The sequence below is a fragment of the Hemiscyllium ocellatum genome, chromosome 28 (assembly GCF_020745735.1).
Source record: "Hemiscyllium ocellatum isolate sHemOce1 chromosome 28, sHemOce1.pat.X.cur, whole genome shotgun sequence".
In the NCBI taxonomy this organism is placed as follows: Eukaryota; Metazoa; Chordata; class Chondrichthyes; order Orectolobiformes; family Hemiscylliidae; genus Hemiscyllium; species Hemiscyllium ocellatum.
This window is the reverse complement of record NC_083428.1, coordinates 28,951,688-28,973,671: the sequence shown is the minus strand read 5'-3', so window position 1 is coordinate 28,973,671 and position 21,984 is coordinate 28,951,688. Positions and strand designations below refer to the sequence as shown.

General features: G+C 42.8%; 2 protein-coding genes across 4 annotated transcripts in view; one reads left to right on the top strand and one right to left on the bottom strand.

Annotated features, from left to right (window-relative positions):
* LOC132828852 (dedicator of cytokinesis protein 7-like) overlaps positions 1-21,984 on the top strand; it is a 206,242-nt gene that overhangs the window by 67,225 nt on the left and 117,033 nt on the right. For all 3 annotated transcript variants that reach the window (XM_060846007.1, XM_060846006.1, XM_060846009.1), the window contains exons 13-14: positions 2,984-3,077; positions 3,955-4,117. In XM_060846007.1, the coding sequence (XP_060701990.1) occupies positions 2,984-3,077; positions 3,955-4,117 (257 nt within the window). The remainder of the gene's footprint in view (positions 1-2,983; positions 3,078-3,954; positions 4,118-21,984) is intronic.
* On the bottom strand, positions 6,303-20,001 carry LOC132828853 (angiopoietin-related protein 4-like). Its single transcript, XM_060846010.1, has 7 exons — positions 19,461-20,001; positions 17,855-17,965; positions 17,069-17,183; positions 10,749-10,862; positions 10,273-10,368; positions 9,119-9,394; positions 6,303-7,668 (listed from the first exon to the last, which is right to left on the bottom strand). Exons 1-7 carry the CDS (start codon positions 19,905-19,907, stop codon positions 7,493-7,495), a joined length of 1,335 nt encoding a protein of 444 aa, XP_060701993.1. The 5' UTR covers positions 19,908-20,001; the 3' UTR covers positions 6,303-7,492.

The following is a 21,984-nucleotide window of genomic DNA, read 5'->3' as shown; positions in this document are numbered from 1 at the left end:
TATTTGGATAAATGTGCATATAATTTAGTGAATTACATCAGATAAGCAGTGTCAGTATTCAATGGACTCATCAGGTGCAGAGGACATTTATCTGTGAGCCAGAAGAAAATGGGTTCAAGTCCTAGCCAAGAAATTTGTCTGCAAAATCCAAACTGACACTCTGGTGCACAGCTGAGAGTCTGTTCTACTGAGTAATGGATGTCACCTCTCCTCGATGTAACCTATCACAGAAACTAGGAGCAGCAGTAGGTACTTGGGCCCTTTGGATCTGCTGCACTATTCGATATGATCACGACTGATCCTCTGTCTCAATGCCATTATTCCCGCTTTCTCCCCAGACCCCTTAATGCCTTTAAAATCAAAAAATATATCTTTCCATGATAAATTCAATGACTTGGGCTCCATGAACTTCTGAGAATTCCATATGTTCAATACATTTTGAGTGAAGATGTTTTTCTTCATCTTAGTTCTGATTGGTCAACCTGTATCCTTAGACTATGACCCAGGTTCTAAGGAAAAACATCCTCCAGTCTTGTTAGGATTTTATATGTTTGAATTAGATCCCCCTTCTCTTTCTAAATGCTAGTGACTATGAGCCCAGTCGAACCAATCTATTCTCATTGGACAGTTCTGCCACATCCGCTGTTAGTCTAGTGAACCTCCCCTTGCAATCTTACTGTGGCAAATATGTTCTTTCTCAGGGACAGAAAGGAAGACTGTAAACAATACTCCAGGTATGATATCACTAAGGCACGGTTTAACTGCAGTAAAACATTCCTACTTCTGAACTCAAATCCTCTTTCAATGAAGGCCAATATACCTTTTACCAAAATACTATTTGCCATCCTAATTGCTTGTTGGTCCTGCCTGTCAATTTTAATTGACCGATGTTCAAGAACACCCATATCCCTTTGTACAACCACATTTCCCAATCTATCACCAATTAAATAGTACTCTGCCTTTATGTTTTTCACACCAAAGTGTATTGGTTCACGTTCAGCCACTTTGTGCTGCGTCCGTGATCACACACTCACTCAACTTGTCCAAATCTCTTTGAGCTGAAAATGTGTTGCTGGTTAAAGCGCAGCAGGTCAGGCAGCATCCAAGGAACAGGAAATTCGACGTTTCGGGCACAAGCCCTTCATCAGGACTGAGGAAAGTGTGTCCTAAAAGGTAGGGAGGAGGGACTTGGGGGAGGGGTGATGGAGATGTGATAGATGGAAGGAGGTCAAGGTGAGGGTGATAGACCGGAGTGGGGTGGGGGCGGAGAGGTCAGGAAGAAAATTGCAGGTTAGGAGGGCGGTGCTGAGTTCGAGGGAATCGACTGAGACAAGGTGGGGGGAGGGGAAATGAGGAAACTGGAGAAATCTGAGTTCATCCCTTGTGGTTGGAGGGTTCCCAGGCGGAAGATGAGGCGCTCTTCCTCCAACCGTCGTGTTGTTATGTTCTGGTGATGGAGGAGTCCAAGGACCTGCATGTCCTTGGTGGAGTGGGAGGGAGAGTTAAAGTGTTGAGCCACGGGGTGGTTGGGTTGGTTGGTCCGGGCGTCCCAGAGGTGTTCTCTGAAGCGTTCCGTAAGTAGGCGGCCCGTCTCCTCAATATAGAGGAGGCCACATCGGGTGCAGCGGATGCAATAGATGATGTGTGTGGAGGTGCAGGTGAATTTGTGGCGGATATGGAAGGATCCCTTGGGGCCTTGGAGAGAGGTAAGGGAGGAGGTGTGGGCGCAAGTTTTGCATTTCATGCGGTTGCAGGGGAAGGTGCCGGGAGTGGAGGTTGGGTTGGTGGGGGGTGTGGACCTGACGAGGGAGTCACGAAGGGAGTGGTCTTTGTGGAACGCTGATAGGGGAGGGGAGGGAAATATATCCCTGGTGGTGGGGTCGGTTTGGAGGTGGCGGAAATGACGGCGGATTTCCCGCATCTCCAGCATCTGCAGACCTCACTTTTTACTCAAATCTCTTTGAAGCCTCCTTGCATCCTCACAACTCAAAATCCTGCTCACCTTTGTGTTGTCGGTAAACATGGAAGCATTGCATTTGGTCCCTCATCCATGACCTTTTATAGATATCATGAAGAGCTGGTGCCTAAGCAAATATCCCATGACCCAGTTATTCCAAGTTGTCTTGGCCATTATTTATCTTAGATCCAAAATGATTAAAACAAATGATGCGGTCAGTATTACATTGCTGTTTGCGGGAGTTTGCGCTGGGCAAGTAGTCTGTAGTCTTTCCTACGACAGCAAACATGTTTCACCTAATAGGTATTCAAGTACTTCTACTTTGGCTGCCCTGGAGCATGAAAGATTCCACATAAATGCAAGTTACTTCTTCCTTTTTTCAACCGTAAAAATATATGGATGATTAGATGGCCTGTTAATGCAGCTTGTTTGCTCCTTTACATGAGAGCAGAGTTAATGTCTCAAATCAGAACTGAGGAAGGGTCACTGGACTTGAAACATTAACTCTGCTTTCTGTACACAGATGCTGCCAGACCTGCTGAGTTTCTCCAGCAATTTTTAAACTTTTTTTCTAATTTCTAGCATGCTGTTCTTTGATTTTGTTTTTGTTCAGATGGTCTCTTGATGACCACAGACAGCACTCCTCTGACGTAATCTTTTTACTACACAATTGAAGCCAAGAGGATTTCTAATGTGTGAGCCCCGTGAAGGAGTTGGTTTCTATGAATGTTTTATCTTTATGCTAGTAGAGATCAGTACGACTGTTCCAGATACGACCAACTTGTGGCAGATTTTCCATCCAACCTCAGAAACTGCCACCAAAGTATGATTCACTCATATCACATGCCTTATCACATACTGAATGTATTCATTCTCCCAGGGTGAAAGGCAGTAGTTCTGAACCCACAATCAGATTATTTGGTGGTCTAGCCTGGCACACATGATCCAGTTATACCTCATGTCCCCATTGTCAAATTACTCAAGGATTGGATTGTTTGGATTATGAATGTTTTTCTCCCTGATCAGGAGGAAGATAAGCTCAGTGATGAAGACCTGATGAAGTTCATCACAGATGAGAAAAAGCCATCACCTTTACTGAGGAGACTGCGCAAGATCCCAGGTAATCTTTAATTGCCAGTTGTACGTCCTGGCAATTCTCTTCTCTATAATACACCCATCACCCACAGAAATCCTGCTCTCAGTCATACACCTATCCCCCGGGGAATCCTTCTCTCTGTAACACACCTATTGCCCGGGGAATCCCTCTCTGTGTAACACACCCATTTCCCCCAAGGAAATCCCCCTTTTTATTGTAGACCACGCTATAATACACACTCCCAATCTCTGGCAACCCTACAATATATACCCCACCTCCACCCAGTCCCTGGAAATCCTGCACTGTGTAATATTAATCCCACACTCTTTATAAAACATCTTTTTCATATCCTTGCATTTATATACTTTTTAATATACTGCAATCCCTTCCAACCACTGTGAATTCCACACCATATAATCTGCTCCCCCAGTTGGCTCAGTGGTTAGCATTGCTGCCTCACAGTGCCAGGGACCCAGATTTGATTCCAGCAACACTCTGTGTGAAGTTTGCACCTCCTCCCTATGTCTCCGGTTTCTTCCCACAGTCCAAAGTTGTGGTGGTTAGATGGATTGGCTATGGGAAATGCAGGGTTACAGTGATTGGGTAGGGGACTGGGTCTGGGTGGGATGCTCTTTGGAGGGTCTGTGTGGACTTAATGGTGGAACATCCTGCTTTCACACTGTAGGAATTCTATGATTCAATCCCTGGGAATTCTGCACTACGTAACCAATCACTAGGGAATTTATAATGTGAAATCCATTTCCCCAGTCCCTGGAAATTCTACAGTCAATAATACATTATCCCAGACCTTGAGGAATAGTACGCTATATGTATGGGTTGAGTATGTTTGCTATATCCTCGAGTGAGATCTGTTAACATTATCATATATTTTTGATTGAAGGTATTTTCCGATTTGAAGTGAGCCCTGTTAAAGACACTCCATTCTTTTGTTTCACCCCGGACTTCTTGGAATTAAAGTCATCAAATAGTGGGGATACAGAGTTGGCTTTAGAAGTTTTAGAATTTCCTCTGCCAGGAGTTTTGACTCCGTACACAATCTACAGGTAAGTGGGAGTTTGCAGCTTTCATTCTCAAGATGGTTCTTTTTCCTACAACACCCCTACCCCTCCACCATTTTCAACCCCTCATCCACATTCAAATCCTTGACTTCCCCACCAGTGGGATCTCACTGATATTTTAAACTCTGTGCATATGCCTTAAACCTCAGGCATTACCTGACAGTAGAATGTTCAGGGCATCAGTACACTGTCACCCTGCTTTGGTCTGCCTCTGTCATTGTCCAGTTTGAGCCCACATTGCTAACATATGCTCTGCTCTCACAGGACAATTTTACCATTGGTTAGATGGATTGGCTATTGTTTGCGCACATTTTACTTAGTCTGTTTTTGCCACCTAGTGGTTATAATCTGCATACTTGAGCTGTAATAATCTGAGTCTCGACTCTGATCTCCAGCATCTGCAGTCCTCACTTTCTCCTTGTAGTCATCTGAACAAATTTTTGTTTGAAGCTGATTGATTGTTGTTACATGTACTGAGATACAGTGAAAAGTATTGTTTTGTGTGCTATCTGATCTGAAATAACCTTTTTATCTGTTGGATTTGTAATCTCCCAGCATTGACTGATCTGACAGCACAACGCAACATCCTTTCATAAATATTTCTGAGGTGGATAGATGTTGGATTGATATAAAATCCAACTGGTCCACTAATGTCCATTGAACAAGGTAACTGCCATATTTAGTCAAACTCCAATCTTGCCAATGTGGTTCACCAACTTTGAAGTTGGTCTACCCACCCACTCAAGGATGTCCATCACCACCTACTCAGGGCAGCTTAGATTGAGCAGTGAACCCTATAGTTACTGGTGTTCTAATCATGGCCAGACATGTAGAGACATACGTGAGTTAAGAGTGTGGTGCTGGAAAGGCAGCATCTGAGGAGCAGGAGAATCGATGTTTCAAGCATAAACTGTTCATCAGGAATGAGGCATGTGGACCAAGGGGGCTGAGAGATAAATGGGAGTGGGGTGGGGTGTGGGGAAGGTAGCTGAGAATGTGACAGGTAGATAACATGGGGGGGGGGGAATGCAGATAAGTCAGAGAGCAAGGTGGACTGGATAAGTGGGAAGGAAGATGGACAGGTAGGACAGGTCAAGAGGGCAGTGCCAAGTTGGAAGGTTGGATCTGGTATAAGGTCAGCAGAGGGGAAATGAGGAAACTGGTGAAATCCACATTGATCCCCAAGGCGGAAGATGTGTTCTTCCTCCAAGCGTTGGGCAGGAAGGGTTTGGCGATGGAGGAGGCCCAGGACCTGAATGTCCTTGGGGGAGTTAAAGTGTTCAGCCATGGGGTGGTGGGGTTGTTTTGTGCGTATCCCGGAGATATTCTCTGAAGCATTCCCAAATAGACATCCTGTCTCCCCACTATAGAGGGGACCAATCGGGAGCAACGAATACAGTAAATGACATGTGGAAATGCAGGTAAATCTCTGGCGAATGTGGAATTGAGACATACATCTGATGAATATGTCAGTGTATAATACAAACGTGAAATGCACAAGACTATTACTGTCCCTGTTCTCATTTGACCTCTTCAAATGTGAAGGATATTTAAAACACAAATAATCTTTGGTTTCCTCAGATGTGGAATCCCAATGTTGTTTGCTGCACTTGTGGTTCTGGGGATTGGTGAAATGAGGGTTTGGAACGAAGATGATTTGAGTAGTAATTCTATCATTTTGAATGTATTCTTTATCACTGTTCCCAGGATCCTGGTTGAAGTCTTTATGTCCTGCTCAGTGTCACTTGAGTGGTGAGGTCAGTCTGTTAATATGGAGGTGTTCCGTATATGAGTTTGGTCTTTGACCAGCTACAGTCTGGGATTGGCTTGCTTTCAGAAGAGAGTATGGTAAATGTGTTTGTCATAGGGGACTGTGAATCTAAAAAAGCTTTCACTGCTAGCATTTTCATCACTTCACGTCTTGGGGCAGCTGTAGACATTCTTGGATAAAGATTAATGACTACAATGAGGAAACAACTCCATTATCGTTATGTTGTACAACTATCAGGATGGTGGAAGGTAAAGTAAATGTACTTTGATCTTTTCTCTTTAGCAACTCTGTACCTATGGTGTATGGAGAATGATGTCATGCTAAGACAGTCACATCAGATGTTAATTGTAAATCCAACTCCCACTCCCCACAGTAATAAATAAACAGACCAGACAAATATTTAAACCAAAAGGATAGTTTTTTTTAGTCAAAATATGATTAAAGAAATCATTTGATATTAAAATAACAGGCTTTAAAGGTTCTGTACAGCAGATGATAGAGGGTGACTCATTCCTCTCTGGGAGAGGCTCAGCCATTTTTATAAATTACAAAAGGCAAATTTGGAATATTAAATGTTTAAATACATAAAGGCAAACAAAAGAAACAATTAATATTCTCAATTCTGAAGCTATTCATAGCCATGGTGATAAAGTCAATATGACTTGGACACATTCCTTTAAGTAGGAATCAAGCTACAAGTGTAACAGAGAAACTCGTTTAAACAGTGACTGGCGCACTCAGGACATAATATTGTAGGCACCTGAATCCAGGCCTGTCACTCTGGGTTTATGCCAGTGCCAAAATTGCACCCACATTTACTGTATAGGTTCACCAGAAACAATATATCTGTTTAACTTTATTTCAGAGAAAAAGCACAGCAATTTTATGGAAGTACAAGAAAAGGGTTCCTTTCAGAGCCACTGACATTGAAGAAGCCACAGTGTGCTGTTGCTTTGCTTCTGACAGTCTTGGCCTGGCCCTTCAGTGATATTATGGTGCACTTTGACAAACTTTTTACCAATATAATGTCCAGGGACTTAGTAATTCTCTAGTATTCTGACACTAGTGTCAGCTCACTGTATGCCCAGTAACAGTGATGTGTACACAGTTTTCTGAAGTACAGATTACTTCTAATGCAGATGGAATGAGAATTAGCCCTGGGACGCTTGGATTTGAGTGATGTAGTAAATTGCTGAATGATCAGTGAACAAAGGGTGAAATTGCATATTGGGAAAGCTCACAAACTTTCTTTTACAGAAGTTAGCTGCATTTACATTTTATTAACTTAAAAATTGAAAAAAAAAACACTCAAGTAAAACTAATAGCTGCTTAGTGGCTTGTGGGCTTTGGATATGCTTGCATAGCTCAGCTGTTAATCCTGTGATACTTACTGCATTGTTTTGTTGCAAAAACAGATAAAAATTATACATGTTTGGAGACTCTAGTCAGTGCATCCATTTTCCTTTAAAATATTGCATTGTATTCTCATCCCAGATGTAAACAGTGACTGCTTTTCTGTATTCTATCTCTGTCTCACTCTATCACTCTCACCCACACACAGTCTCTGCCAGAATCTGAGTTGTTGTCGTTTATGCCTCTAGTTCCATAGGGCGAATCATCATTGTTGTGGTTTTCAGTGGGTAATTTCTGCCTTTCCAGGGCTTCCAAAATATTCCCTGTTTCCTCTCATGTCTCTGTCGGGGCTTGCTGGCAAAATACTTGCCATTCAGGTTGGCCTGTCCACACGTAGTGAACCACCATCCACCTGGAATAGACAGAAAGATGCCATTAAAGCTGTGGAAAACAAGCCAGCTCATAGCTCCAGTAAAATGTCGAGTCTGCCATGTACTTGATGCATGTAGAACCAGTCAGCATTGAGGTGGGCAGGGAGGCGGAATGCTCATGACCACCTACTGGACAGGAACTCACTCCTAGTTCTCCCAATCTCAAAAACCAGAACATCTGCTTTTCAGCAAAACAAAAGCAAAATGTTGCAGATGCTGGAAATCTGAAACAAACAATTCTGGAGAAACTCAGCAGGTCTGGCAGCATCTTCTCATGAAGAAATCAAGCCAGAGTCAAAACATAATTCTGGTTTTTCACACTCCACAGATGCTAACAAACTTTGTGAGTTTCTTCAGCATTCTCGGTTAGCGTCATTTCTTTCTAATGTTGGATCAAGATTCCAACTGGTTTGACATAGAATCTATCCTTTGGGAAACACCCATTCTGTTGAAATAAAGGCCTTGCTAGCTCCCAGTGTGCAGGGACTACTGCCCTGAAGTCACCGACTCACAAGTAGATTTATGCCCAGCCTCTCGACTGCTCTGCAGTTCGAAGCATGTGATATCCCAGGACATTTCTGTCCATTTAGTCCATCTGCTGCTGATGACCCCTAAGGAGACTGCAGAAGTAGCATCTCTCTAAAGCACAGGGCAGACTTCTGCCTTGAAATCAGTGTGTGGTTGGCTAGCATAAGTTTCTCTCCCCCCTGTTCCCTTCCTCAATCTCTTATACTGTGGTGCCTGGGTATAGCATCCTACAGTGCAGCCATTCAGCCCATCATGTGGCTTCTAGCTCTTGGAAAAATCTGTCCAATTAGACCCACACCCGAGCTTCTCCCCAGACCCTGAAAGCTTTTCTTTTCTAAGGACGTGTCCAATCACTGCTTAGAAGTTCCACTGGTATTTGTTTCTGTCATCCTTTCCAAATCAGAACACTATTCCTCGTGAAAATAGTCTTCAAGTTCTATTGACAACTAGTTTGAACCTGGGGCCTTTGGTTACCAACTCACTTGCCTGAAGAAATAGTTTCTCCATTTTATACTCTTCAATTTCACCCATTAGGTTATTTTATTTAATGTTTGCCATTTCAAGGAGCCAAGTGTGTTGCTGGCTCAAACTCCTGCAAGTCCCTCCATGACAGCATTAAGTGTCTACCTACAACAAATGGAGTGAGATGGTTCAAGGTGGCAATTCACCACCTTCTCAAGGGCACTGGGGACAGGCAATAAATGCTGGCCAGCCAGTGATGCCCATGTCCCATGAATGCTCATTTTTTGATCCAGTCCCAGCTTCTCTAATTTTTACAAATAGCTCATATTTGCAGGGATGCCAGTGAGCCTGAACATTCCATTGTTCTCGAGGGAAACCAAGGAGGAACATGACATTGTTTTTTAAAATTCAAGCATTTTTTGGGTTTGCCTGAGGACTGACCTGTTAGGTGTTTTGCGCAGCTCATGTTGAACTTCAGGTCGTGGTCCTGGTCCCGAGTTGAAAAGCCCAGTCCACTCGACTCCCGGATGGCATTCTTGAGGTTTCCAGAAATGGGGCTCTTTAGGGTCATGGTGTAGTCAGTGGCCTCGCTGCCCAGGCTGAATGGATATTCAGTGTATTCAGTGTGATTCTCCCAGTCCTCTAGCTCGATACGCAACAGATATCCACCCTGGCGCACAATGGTATAAAGTTTCTCCAGACCCAGCCAGAATTCACCTGAAATCAAGAGCATCTGATCAGAACGGAATAGAGAATTCTGTTTATTAAATGAAGATTTGCTCTTGGAGCTCCTCTCTGTGGTAGACTAGCTCAGTTGGCTGGATGGATGGATTGGGATGTAGGGATGCCAAACTGCATGGGTTCAGTTCCCACACTGGCCAAGCCGGCCTTTAATCTCACGTTTCACCTGAAGCCTGGTAAGCCTCAGTTTAACACTCGCTACCAGTCATCTCTCTCTAATGACAGCGCACCCTGTGATCATCTGGTGACTCTCACTAATGTTTCAGTGTGTTCTGCCCAATATTCTGTGGTTTGTTGACATCAGCAAAAAGATTACCTGCTTATTATGATGGCCTTGCTGTGTGCAATTTGTTTGTTAATTTGATTTATGGGTCATGAGCAAAGCCAATTCTGTACAACAGAGTGGTTTGTGAGGTCATTCCGGAGGAGAGTGAAGACTCACTTGTGTTATAGAGTCATAGAGATGTGGACCTGTGAGTTTGGAGTCAGAAATAGACCAGATAAAGCAAGGGAACATTTAGATACTAAAGCCCATCTCGTTCACTGATGTCCTATTAGTGTCCAAACATTGTTCATATTGTGCATCTGACAATTGAAATATTTATCTTCGCACGGTTTCCTTTTACTCCCTACCTCTTCCGAAGGCATTGGATTCAAAATGTGCTTCAGTATTCCACTAAAAGAATGGTATATTCCTACCCTCATCTCTCATTCACTTTACTGCCTGGCCAAAAGGTTCTGGAGCCAGGGCTGAAGTGACTCTATCTAACCCAGAGGAAGCAACCCATTGGTAGCTTGGCTTTGTCTGAAGTGAGCAAATATCGTAGAGAATAGGCCTGCAGAGTCCTGCTTACCAGTCAGGTTGCCAAATCCATCCTTGTAAGCTTGCCAGAGGCGGTCAAAGTCCACTGACCCATCCCTCCTTCTCTGGATCACAGTCCAGCCACCTTCTGTTGGAAGATAAATATTTTATGAACTCATGTAGATTTGCCCAGATGGATGAGGTGTAAAATTAGATCTGACAAAATCAAAAAGCAGTTCTGTGTTTCCTGTGGTCATTCTTGCCCCCTGTCCTTTTCTAGCCCCTCCCGAGTAGCTCCAGCTTTGTTGCCAGGAACAAAGAGGTTAGTCGCATCCTCATTCCTGAGTAATGACAGCTCCCTCGCCCTGTATCCATAAGCAGGTTCTCATCCTCTTTAAATAAGACCTTTGGCCCTGGACCCCTTTTCAACAAAAGGAAGTAAACCTTTGACCCCATTTTTGGGAACAGTTCTGGCCCCATTTTCTGGAGAGTTCCAGACTCAGTCTTCAGTGGTGTTAAAATTCTTACCTTCTATCATTTGACAGAATGCTTCAAAGGGCTTTGAGCCTATTGGCTGGATTTTGTACACACTGGTGGTTCGCTGTCCTTCCAAGTATAATTGGTGACAATCAGACGGCAGTTCTACAAGAAAGGAAGAGTGTGCACTCGTTAGGTATCAGGCATTTCTTCACTCTTACTTGTTTGCATTTCAGTCTATTCCTGCAGATATTCTTACATCAAAAGTCATACAGCACAGAAACAAAGTTTTCTCCAGATGTTAAATGTGAAGCTATTAAATTGGAGGCAGGGCAAAGAAACTAAAAGATTCTTGTTTCTTGCTATGCTTTCTTCTTAATTCTCATTTGCAGAAGGCACAAAGGTAACATTACCAAGACTTTTGCTTTAATGAATTTATACCCCTTAAGGGATTGTTTATAATAAGTTTATGTTCAATAAAAGCTTTACTCTCTCCAAAGCTAGTGGTTCAACTTGGAATACAGAAGTTTCAGAATCTTGAGAAGTACAATTTCTCTGAGGGCTGTTTGCCTGAACTTCAAACCGTGGCGACTCAGCACTGCCAACTCAGTACAAGCTATTATTAAAAGTTCAGCTTCTGTGCTGCAATAAATATGTCCTTTACCCCACAGTTGAACATCTGAAGTGGGTGGAGGCCATGTGTATCTGTGGGAGTGGCTAAATTACAGCAGAGATTGCACAACCAATGGGAGGAGTTTATCCCCTCCCCACCAACCCTACTTTTAGCTCTATTATTTTAACCAGAGACTGAACAGGGAGTATTTTTTCCTCTTCACTCCAGCTGAAATAATGATGTGGAAGTGTCTGTGTTGGACTGGAGTGGACAAAGGCCGAAATCATAGACGCCACCTTATTTTTACTTTTTTATAATTATCTCTGCCTTATTTAGTTGGATTATGGGTCAACCCTTCACTTGCTATTCAGCCACTGACACTTTGCTAACACTGTCTGACACTCTTGGTCACTTGCAGAGACTTATTCAACACTCCACTCACACAGTTTGTATGATCTTTTGATCTCTCTTCCCATAAATTGTGTGTTCTGTGTGCTTCCCTCTCACAAGATCTGATGACGGGGCTATGCTCCAAAGGCTTGTGATTTCAAATAAACCTGTTGGACTATAACCTGGTGTTGAGTGATTTCTGACTTAGTCAACTGAAATAAATGAGTGAAGAAAGCATCAAGTATTTCCAAGTTTTGAGTTAAACAGGATGGAATTCATCCAAAATTTTAGATTAATTAACCATTTCCATTCAGTTTGTGTCTAGATTCACTTTTAGTTTATATTTTTCACTCTGACAATGATAAACCCCACTTTTAAATCTCTCCTACATGAAAGTGGGGATATGTAAATGAGAATCCCTGAGGTTTTTTTTAGTGCTTTAGTGACAGTGTTGAACACCTCTTTAAAAATCCACACAGTTTCTATGCTTTAGTTAACTTTTGAGGTGTGGGTTACAGAGCCAAGTTTGAATCTGGTTGATTGGTACGTTCAGTTCTGCTTTGGAGCTGCAGGTCACTCTGTGCTGCTTTATTTTGTAACAGAAGCAGCTCAGTGCTGTTCAGGGTGAAAGGATTAGGAGGCTTTTCTGAAGGCTGACGTCAATGTGAACTTTTACCTAGTTGTCTCGGGACCCTGCTGTGCCCCTCCGCGCAGATACAGTCAGGCATTCCTTACGGCTTAATCAGAGAACACTAGGTCACTTGAGGCAATTAACACTTGCTGAACTGTGTGTGTTTGTTTGCTCTAGTTTTAATGCCCAGTTCTTTTGCTAGTTTCCCTGCTCAGTCTCAGACTTCCTGCTGAGTGCCTGTCACTGATACAGGGTCTATTGGCTCAGTACTTCATCTCACAATGGAATTAGCTGATTTAAATTTTGAAGTGCCAAAATTTTTAATTAGTTAATGTTAAATTATAAACCAGGTATGTATATTACAGGGTGTTAGATATATATCTGGCACTTTTGGCAAATCTGTGGCACAGGATGTTGTGTACACTTACTGTGTAGAGTTATTGTATACCAGCCTCGTCATGATTTCATCCTATTTAACACATTTATCAACTGTATATTCTCTGCATTGTAAAAATCCCATTTACAGCAAAACCCTCAGGGTCCAATGCTCCCCAATTCTATACTCTAAAGGTCAGCTCAACCCTAACTCCATGGTTCAGTTTGCCCATCATTCTAAGTTTCAGAGCTGCACTAACTTTCAAGCGCTTACGCAATGGAGTTTATCTTAATTCCACCACAGTTTAATTCCTCTACATCTCTGGAAAGTACTCTAGCCTCCCTGAAAACACAGCTCTCAGACTCTGACCATCTCACCCACCCTTCAACCAACCATCAGCATAAAGGTTCCTTCAGTCCAGTAAGCCCCACACTCTGAAATTCACCTTGCTATCTTGTTACCTCTCTCACCCCCTTCCTTTTTAGAGGCTCACTGAAACCACCTCTTTCACCAAAGCAATCCCATCTAATCTCTTTTCCTTCTGGTGTCCATTTTTTCAAGCACCTTCAGATAATTTTCCATGTTGAAGGTGCTATGAAAATGCAGGTTATTTTTGAGGTATGGCTCTGTACAGAGTGACTACATTACACAGGATTTATGTTCACTTTATATTTTAAAGATATGAATAGAGTGAAGACAGTTTCAGCCCTTTCCAGACAGCTACTTTGACACCACACTCAAAGTACTGTTTAAAAACTAGTCACATCTATTTTGGAGATGCTTTCAGAGTCATTTACTGTTTAAAATACTCAATTTGTTTAAAAGGAGCTTAGTGTGATGGAGCCTTTGCTAATTAATGAGGTTTCTGTTTATGTCTGTGATTGCATTTAAAACTGATGGGAAGCAAAGATTTAAACTTTAGTAAACAAATGACAATGAATAATATGATTACAAGGGTATTTAATCAGCTTGAACTAAATATCTTGTATTATGGTGGTGAGTATTGCTTGCATTTCTAAACAAGGTACTGAACTTGAAGCTGAACTTGCAGTTTCAATAGGATTTTTGTGTGGGTGTTGGGGAGAGTAGATCAAGTAATGCCCTAGTTCAACTCAGGTTAATGACATATAAAACAAAGATGAATACAGTAAATAGATGAGAGTTACAAAACAGTGATCCAACTGAATGGAGGAAAAGACTGAAGGCTGAATGGCCCACCCGTGTTCCAAGAAATTGCATTCCATAGATATTTAAATTCAAATTTCCAATATTGGTAATTAAGCACATTAGACATATTAGCCATTAGCTTTGCTGTAGGTCACATACTTCAGATAAAATATTTATTGTTACTGACTGAAGTGGGGTGAGGGATGGGGAAAGGAGGTGATCATGATATATTTGGTGAATTATGAAATGCAGCGATAGCAGCTCAGTAGTTGACTCAGGGTCTGAGGTTTACCCAGATAAATAAAACCCTCTGGGTCACTGGATTGGGACAGACTCTGGCAATGGCTTAAATGGAAGCCCAAAGCTGAAGCCCTCTGCAAGGACAGTCTCTATCTTTGCTTTTGACACACTTCCCACTAACGGCCTTGTTTGGAAGTGGAGTAAAGGTCGGCGTGTTATGGGAAGAATTGAAGATGGGGGAAAAAAAAATCTGCATGAGGGAAGTGCTCATCCAGAGAAAACAACAACTCACAGAAGTTCAGGACTGGAGTGGGAAGCTGTTATGAATCAGGCTCTTCAACTTTCACTCACTTGGCTTTGAGCCACATTATTCACACATCAGCTTTATTTTAAAACAAAAAAACAGTTTAAGCTTCTCTTCTACTTTGCAGATAAAAGTCTTTAATGTTTCCTCCCAGCTTGTGGCCAGCTCACAGCAGATTCAACTTTCACCTAGTTGGCTAGCAGCCACAGCTGCTATATTTCATTCGTAAGAAATTCCTGAACAGCTCATTTTCTGGGAGAGTCCTCCTCCTTCTTGGCTCCTGCCGGATCGGAGTAGGGCTCAGCAGCTATTCAGTGGGACAGCCTCATGCAGTGAGCAGCCTTTGAGCACAAGGCTTGCCTGGAACTGGGAGCATGGCTGGAATAAACATACGCCATGCACAGCACTGGGTTTTTAAAAAGGTAGACAAAATTGGGAAAAGGCTACAGATTTGACATTTAAAAATAGTAAATAAACAGCAAGGCACATCCATAAAAGGCAAAGTGTAGACTGGAATTTTACACTGAATGTCAACCTCATGATTCTGTACAGATCTTAATAATCCTGCAGTATTTGATACCGATTCTTACTAATATTTAATTCTCAGCCCTCCTTTTAAAATTATTCCCCCATACATATATTTTTATTATGTATTTGATCCAAACCAGGTCCTGATCTTGTACACCTCTTTTAAATATTTTTATATTTGAACAGTTATTGAAAGAAAAGCCTTACCCATAACCGAAATCTATTTCCACAATATCTCAACCCTGAAGATGCCAACACTTGGAGTGTTTTCTAATGGCATAAAACAGGCTATTGCATACATCATATTTGAATTATGCTAGAGAGCTAGCACAGTCAGTCCCATCATTTCTCCACTTTGCACTTTGGATTTTTCCTCAAGTCCTCATCCAATTTCCTTTTAAAGCCATTGACTGGCTCCACTTCTCAACAACTCTGAAGCCAGAGAGCAGCATGGACGCTCAGTTGTTAGCACTGCTGCCTCCCAATGCCAGGGACCCAGGTTCATTTCCACCCTTGAGTGACAGTCTATTTGGAGTTTGCAGGGTGTCAGTGTCTGCGTAGGTTTCATCCCACAGTCCTCCCAGTGGATTAGCCATTCTAAACTGTCTGTAGTAATGAGGGATGTGCAGACTAGGTAGATTAGCAATGTAAATGCAGGGTTTTGGGAATAGGGTTGGGGGTGAGTGCTCTATGAGCTGAATAGACTCTTCTACACTGTAGAGATTTTAGGATTCTAGATCATTACCACTCCTTGATTTAAAAAAAAAACAAAAAACCTTCCTCACATCTGATCTTGCATTTCTTGGTCAAAACCTGTGTCCCTTATTTCTTGTACCACTCGAAAATAGAAATAGCTTTTCTTTATCCATCTCTGATCCAAACCAGTCTGATCTTGTACACCTATCAATTCTCTCCTCCATTCCCTTCCTCCTTGGAAGGAAGAGGCTTTGCACAGCACTACTCAGTGGGAGACAAAGGAGAAATCTCTTCATCTAGAAAAAAAAGAGTGGTGTGCCTGGGGAATTCTCCAGCATTGGAAACAAAGAAAATATTGAAGACTTTCAAGAAAGTGTAGGTATAGTTCTTAGGACTAAAGGGATCAAAAGGATTTGGGGAGAGCAGAACAGGGTATTCAGTTGGAATGACAGAACAGGTTTGAATGCTTCTGCTCCTATATTTTGTGTTTTTATGTTAAACAGAGTTTTTGGGGGGGGGGGGGGGGGAAAAAAAAAAAGAGGTAAAAAAAGAGGAATACCACAGGTAAGTCTGGTCCTGCTTCACAGACTCATTCCAGTCAGGACCACTGACCAGGAGCAGGAACAGGAGCCTTAGCTGATTTACCAGACTCCCTAAACATTCTAGCTTTGTGGATTTTAAAACAAAAAAAACTTGTTTATCTTTGCCAATAACTTATTTTTAAAAAAACTTTTGACAAATGTACAGCAAGTTTTTAAAAAAAAACACCAATCTGTTTATAGGCAAAAGGGTCTCCCAGGAATTTGTCTGCCTTGCTCTCTCTGCCTGTAATGTTTTGAGTGCCCTTTCCCCCAGTTGGCCAGCAGCCATAAAAACATTCCATTTGCTGTTGTGTTCTGCACAGAATGTTCAAAGTCCAGCTGGCCCTCTCCTTTCTATGTTAACGCAAGTGTACCAGACATCTGTCGACTTGAAACCCCAGGTTAAGGAAGCATGAACACATTCTTGCAGCCCCAAATATACAACTCCTAATTACCTGTACATAGTCAGTGACATGAGACTGTGTCAGTTCCTGTCTATTGCATGTGTTTGTTCACGTTTGTTCTCACATGGTGTGTTGGTCTGTCTATGCATGTATCAGTGATTTCTCAGACCTTAGAATAATAAAGTGGAATTTTCCTTATTATGAACTTCCACTTTAATAACAGCAACAGTAGCCTGTGGAATAAATCAGTAAACTGAAGGGTTGTGGTTTAATTTTATTTCAAACTCCTTTACCTCAAAAGATAGATCTAGCTTAGAGTAATGACACGAAAGAAAAAAAAGAGGAAAGGGTGTATTTATTCAGATTCCATTGTCTTCCCACCTGCAGTTAGGTCTGGGAATGGGTGTTTTACTGGAACTTTTTTTTAAAGAGTGTACTTACTATCATCTGGCTTTGGCTCCACGCTGCTGTGTGTATGAGGAAATATCTCCATTCTTTGTTTGAAAATTGACCTCCAGTATGGACTGTCTTTAAGCTGTAATTTGTTTTCTGGCAGCTGTAGTGGAGAGGAAACTGGATTAAATTCCCCTTCTGTTACAATTCAAAATTACACACACACCAGACAACACCAGTCTAGATACAGAAGCCAGTTAATATAAAGCAGTGTTTGGATGTATAACAAATCTTAATCTGTGCTCCTGATTAAGAGTTTCAATAGTTTAGTAGGTTTGCACTTGTGTTTCACCTTTCTCCTTTCCAGTTATGTTGTGTACAGTTCTAACTGACACGATGCTACCCTTCAAGTCAGTTTAGTTCATTAAGCCTAGACTGTGAATGCTGGCAGACATTATGGGAGGGTACAGGAACACGTCCTCTCTTGTCTATACCTGAAACCAACATTTTCAATGAATACTGGAGCTATTGGAAAGTAATGAGGAACCTTGGCTGATTTTGACTTTTCTTCCCTGCCACTCCAGGGAAATCTACCAAAGTAGGCTCTGTCTAATATTTTGGAAAAGATCAATTAATTCCAGCCTCGTGCTTTCCAGTGTGCCCATGCATATGGTACTTGCCTTGTTTTGGTAGTAGTGTTAAATTTGTTGTTCTAGTTACAGAACATGCTTGTGTGTTTAGTAGAGATACTCCTTGCCTGCGTATATTTAATATTCCTATCACATACATTGTTTCATCTGTACTTATTTACCATTTGTTATTGTAGTCACAAACCTGGTTTTGCAGAATCTGGATTTGAACTCTCTGCTTTTCGAGCTGCAACTGCTGGTCTTCAATTTTTGTCAACAGTTCATTAATGTTTCTGCTTTGAGTTACCACCATGGACTGCAAAAAGTAAATGAGTATTTTAAAGTTCAGTAATTATTTTAAAAATTATTCACGTTTCCTGAAAATTTGTAATCTGAGCATTAATTTTATATAAGGCAATATCTGGTTGGACTACTAGTTGATCAATAGGGTTTAAGAATGCATTCCTCGAATCTCAAAATCAGAAGGAAACCAATCTGTGCCATGATTTAACGATCAGACTCAGTTGAGTTGAAGGATCTCCTCCCTAAACATAGTCAGTTCAAATCTCACACCAAGATTTCAGCCTTTAAGCTAAGCTAATACTTATAAAGTGCAATGTTGAGAGAGTGGAATGGATATTAAGCTGCCCATTTATGTGGATATAGAGAAAAAAATCCCTTTGCACGATTTAAAGAGATTCTCTTCATTGACCTGAATATCATTTTTCCCTCAACTGACCATGAAACACACAGATTGCCTGGTCTTTATACATTTGCTGTTTGTGGGATCTTGCAGTGCTCACATTGGCTGATGGCAACCCTTAAATTATTGGGCTGGAACATTAGAAAGTTAGAGAATGTTCGAAATAGTTCCGAGGAAGGGTCCCTCCACCCGAAACATTAATTGATTTCTCTCCACAGATGCTGCCAGATCTGTTGAGCTTTTTGTGAAATTTCAGAGTTTTTTTCCTGATTTACAGCATCCAGAATTCTTTCCTTTTAAAAAAAAAGGGGCCAGTTCATTTTATTCTCCTCCTATTCCTAGGTTTTATTATACTACCTCCTTTTCCAGCAAACTCAGTAATATTTAGTGACTGAATTGCTGCTGTACAATGCTGATTGTACTAAGTGGTGTGAAGTACAGTATATCCCTAACCCCATGCAGCAGTGTGGCTCACATCACGATCCACACGCACTACACGATTGACTAATATGCTGCTGACTGGGACGTAGTGCGTTAATCCTAACCCATTTTGTGAGCATTGAGGTGTTCTTTGGACAGGTCCCTGTCTTCCATTATTGCCAACGTGCAGCACTGTCGACTGTCCGGTTTATATTGGAGTGTACCGTTCTTGTATGTGCACCTTGTAAACTCATTAGTTTGGTTGGGGGGAGGGGGACAGAATGCCACTTCCCTTTTCTAACTTCAAAAACACCCCCGAATTTCGAATTAAAATCGTTTTAGTGTCTCAGTGTTAAATAAGAACAATAACGAGGTAGTGAATACTTCTGCTGTTTAAGCTGCTGGCTGATTGTTACAGACCAGTGTCACTTATTCGGAACACCTACATACTAAGATCAGTTCCAGTTCATTTTTCACTCCAAAATATCTACTCAAAAAAACCTCATTCTTATTTACACTACATGATTAAATAATTGGCTAATCAAATTGTTTTGCAATACCCTTCGTAAAAGGTTCACATACAAATGAAGTTAATGCACTTTTAATTGCTGTAGGGAAGGTATCAAGTTCTCTATTAGACTGAAAAACTACAGTAAAATATCAACAGGTGTCACTTTTTGTGACTTACTCGGATACTGTTAAAACTGCTTCCAGCTCTGTCCCTGCTCACTAGGCTCTCCACTTTCTCCTCCACGCTCCGCAGCGCCCTGTCCATCCTCAGCCTGTCCTGCTCCATCTCCTCCACCTTGGCCCGCAGGCTGGCGGAGAGCTGCAGCAGGTGAGCCCCGGGCGGCTCCAGCCCGGAGCGCCGCTGATCGAGGCGGCCGGCCAGCTCGGCCAGGCTGCGGTTGTGGGAGCCCAGCTGCTCCATGACCTGGCGGAGCTGCTCCTTGCTCCGGTCCACATGCTGCTTGAGGCCGTGACCGAGCTGCAGGAGCCCGTGGGCGATGAGGTTCACCTCGTCCCAGGAGGCGAACTGCATGTGCCTATCCTTGCCCTTCTTAGCTGCAGCTCCCTCGGTGAAACTGGCCGCACAAATAACAATGCACAGCGGGCCGGCGAAAGGCAGCTTCATCTCTCGTAATCTTTTTTTGTCTCAAAAAAAAACTCGTCGTTTCTCTCTCCGTCTCTCCTTGTCTTCTGTCCTGCTCCGCCGCTGTCTGCCCCTTTAAATAGCGGGAGTGACAGGGAGCCGCCCCCAGCGAAACAGCATGAAGTTGGCAACACAGAGAGTGGAGAGTCTTAGTGTCATCGCTGGCTGACAGAACGGAAAACGGGCTGCAGTGAATTATAGAATCATAAAATCCCCACACTGCAGGCAGAGACCATTTGGCCCATCGAGCACACACCGACCCTACAAAGTACATTCCAGCCAGACCCCACCCACACCCCTATCATCTCACATTTCCCATGGCTAATCCACCTAGCCAGCTCATCCCTGGACACTACATGGTAATTTAGCTTCAGTAACCACCTAGCCAGCTCATCCCTGGACACTACATGGCAATTTAGCTTGGCTAATCCACCTAGCCAGCTCATCCTGGCTGGGTGGCACAGTGGTTAGCACTGCTGCCACATTGCGCCAGAGACCCGGGTTCAATTCCTGTCTCGGGAACTGACTGTGTAGAGTTTGCACACTCTCCCCGTGTCTGTGTGGGTGCTCTGGTTTCCTCCCACAGTCCAAAGATGTGCAGGCCAGGTGAATTGGCCATGCTAAAGAGGTATGGGTGGGTTGTGCTTCGGCGGGTCGATGTGGACTTGTTGGGCCGAAGGGCCTGTTTTCACACTGCAGGTAATCTAATCTAATCTAATCCCTGGACACTACATGGCAATTTAGCTTGGCTAATCCACCTAGCCTGAGCATCCCTGGATATATGGGGCAATTAGCAAGGCCCACATCAATCAACCCCACCACCCCATGACTGGACATTTCAACTCTTTCCCCCCAACCAACTCTGCCGAGGATATTCAAGTCCTAGGCCTCCTCCATTGCCATTCCCTTACCACCTGATGCCTGGAGGAAGAACGCCTTACCTCCTGCCTCGGGACCCTTCAACACCATGGCATCAATGTGGACTTCACCAGTTTCCTCATTTCCCCTCCCCCCCCACCTTACCCCAATTCCAATCTTCCAGCTCAGCACCTTCTTCATGACCTGTCAATCTTCCTTCCCACCTATCCACTCCACCCTCCTCTCTAACCTATCACCTTTATCCCCACCTCCATCCACCTATTGCATTTTCGGCTACCTTCCCTCAGCCTCAACCCCTCCCATTTATCTCTCCTCCGCCTCCCCCCCACAAGGCTCCCAGTCTCATTCCTAATGAAGGGCTTTTGCCTGAAACGTCGATTTTCTTGCTCCTCTGATGCTGCCTGACCTGCTGTGCTTTTCCAGCACCACACTCTTGACTGTAATCTCCAGCATCTGCAGTATTCACTTTCACCCAATTAGCATGATTAATCCACATAGACTGCACATCCCTGGACACTATGGGGCAATTGAGCATGGCTAATCCACTTAGCCTGCACGTTTTTGGACTCAGTGGAAACCCACAGGGAGAAGGTGCCAACTCTACATAGTTACCTGAGTTTAGAATTGAACCTGGGTTCCTGGCGTTGTGAGGCAGTAGTGCTAAGTGCTCTTGGATAAACATCTCATGTTTAATGGGTTAAGTTAAGTCATCAGTATTTCTGTTTGCCCTACCTTCAAACAGTGCCTTTGAATTTTGATTTTAAATACTTGGGGCGTTTGGCTGCCATTTTATATTTTTACATATTTTGATTTCAAATGACCTTTGGGCTCAGGGCAGTTCTGTGTCAGAAGCTTCCTGGAGTAAACCCGATAAACAGTCCATACATCATCTTTAAAAATTGTGACTTTTAAAATTGATGAGTCTGGAGGTGGAAGAAAGAGCTGTTGAATAAGGCTGCAGTTCCTTTGAAGAAAGCTCAGGTTGTGCTTCAGTTAAATTAGCCACATCCGGCAGAATGGGTTGATCCTGTAGTTTAGCCCATATTGCATAGCAGTGGCTTAGTGCCCAGTACTATGATTCACCATCTCCAATTCAACACATTCTGTTGCGTGAAGGCATTTGGAAAAGGAAAAGAGAGAGAAAGAGTGGCAGGGATAGAGGGAGGGAGGGAGAGAGAGA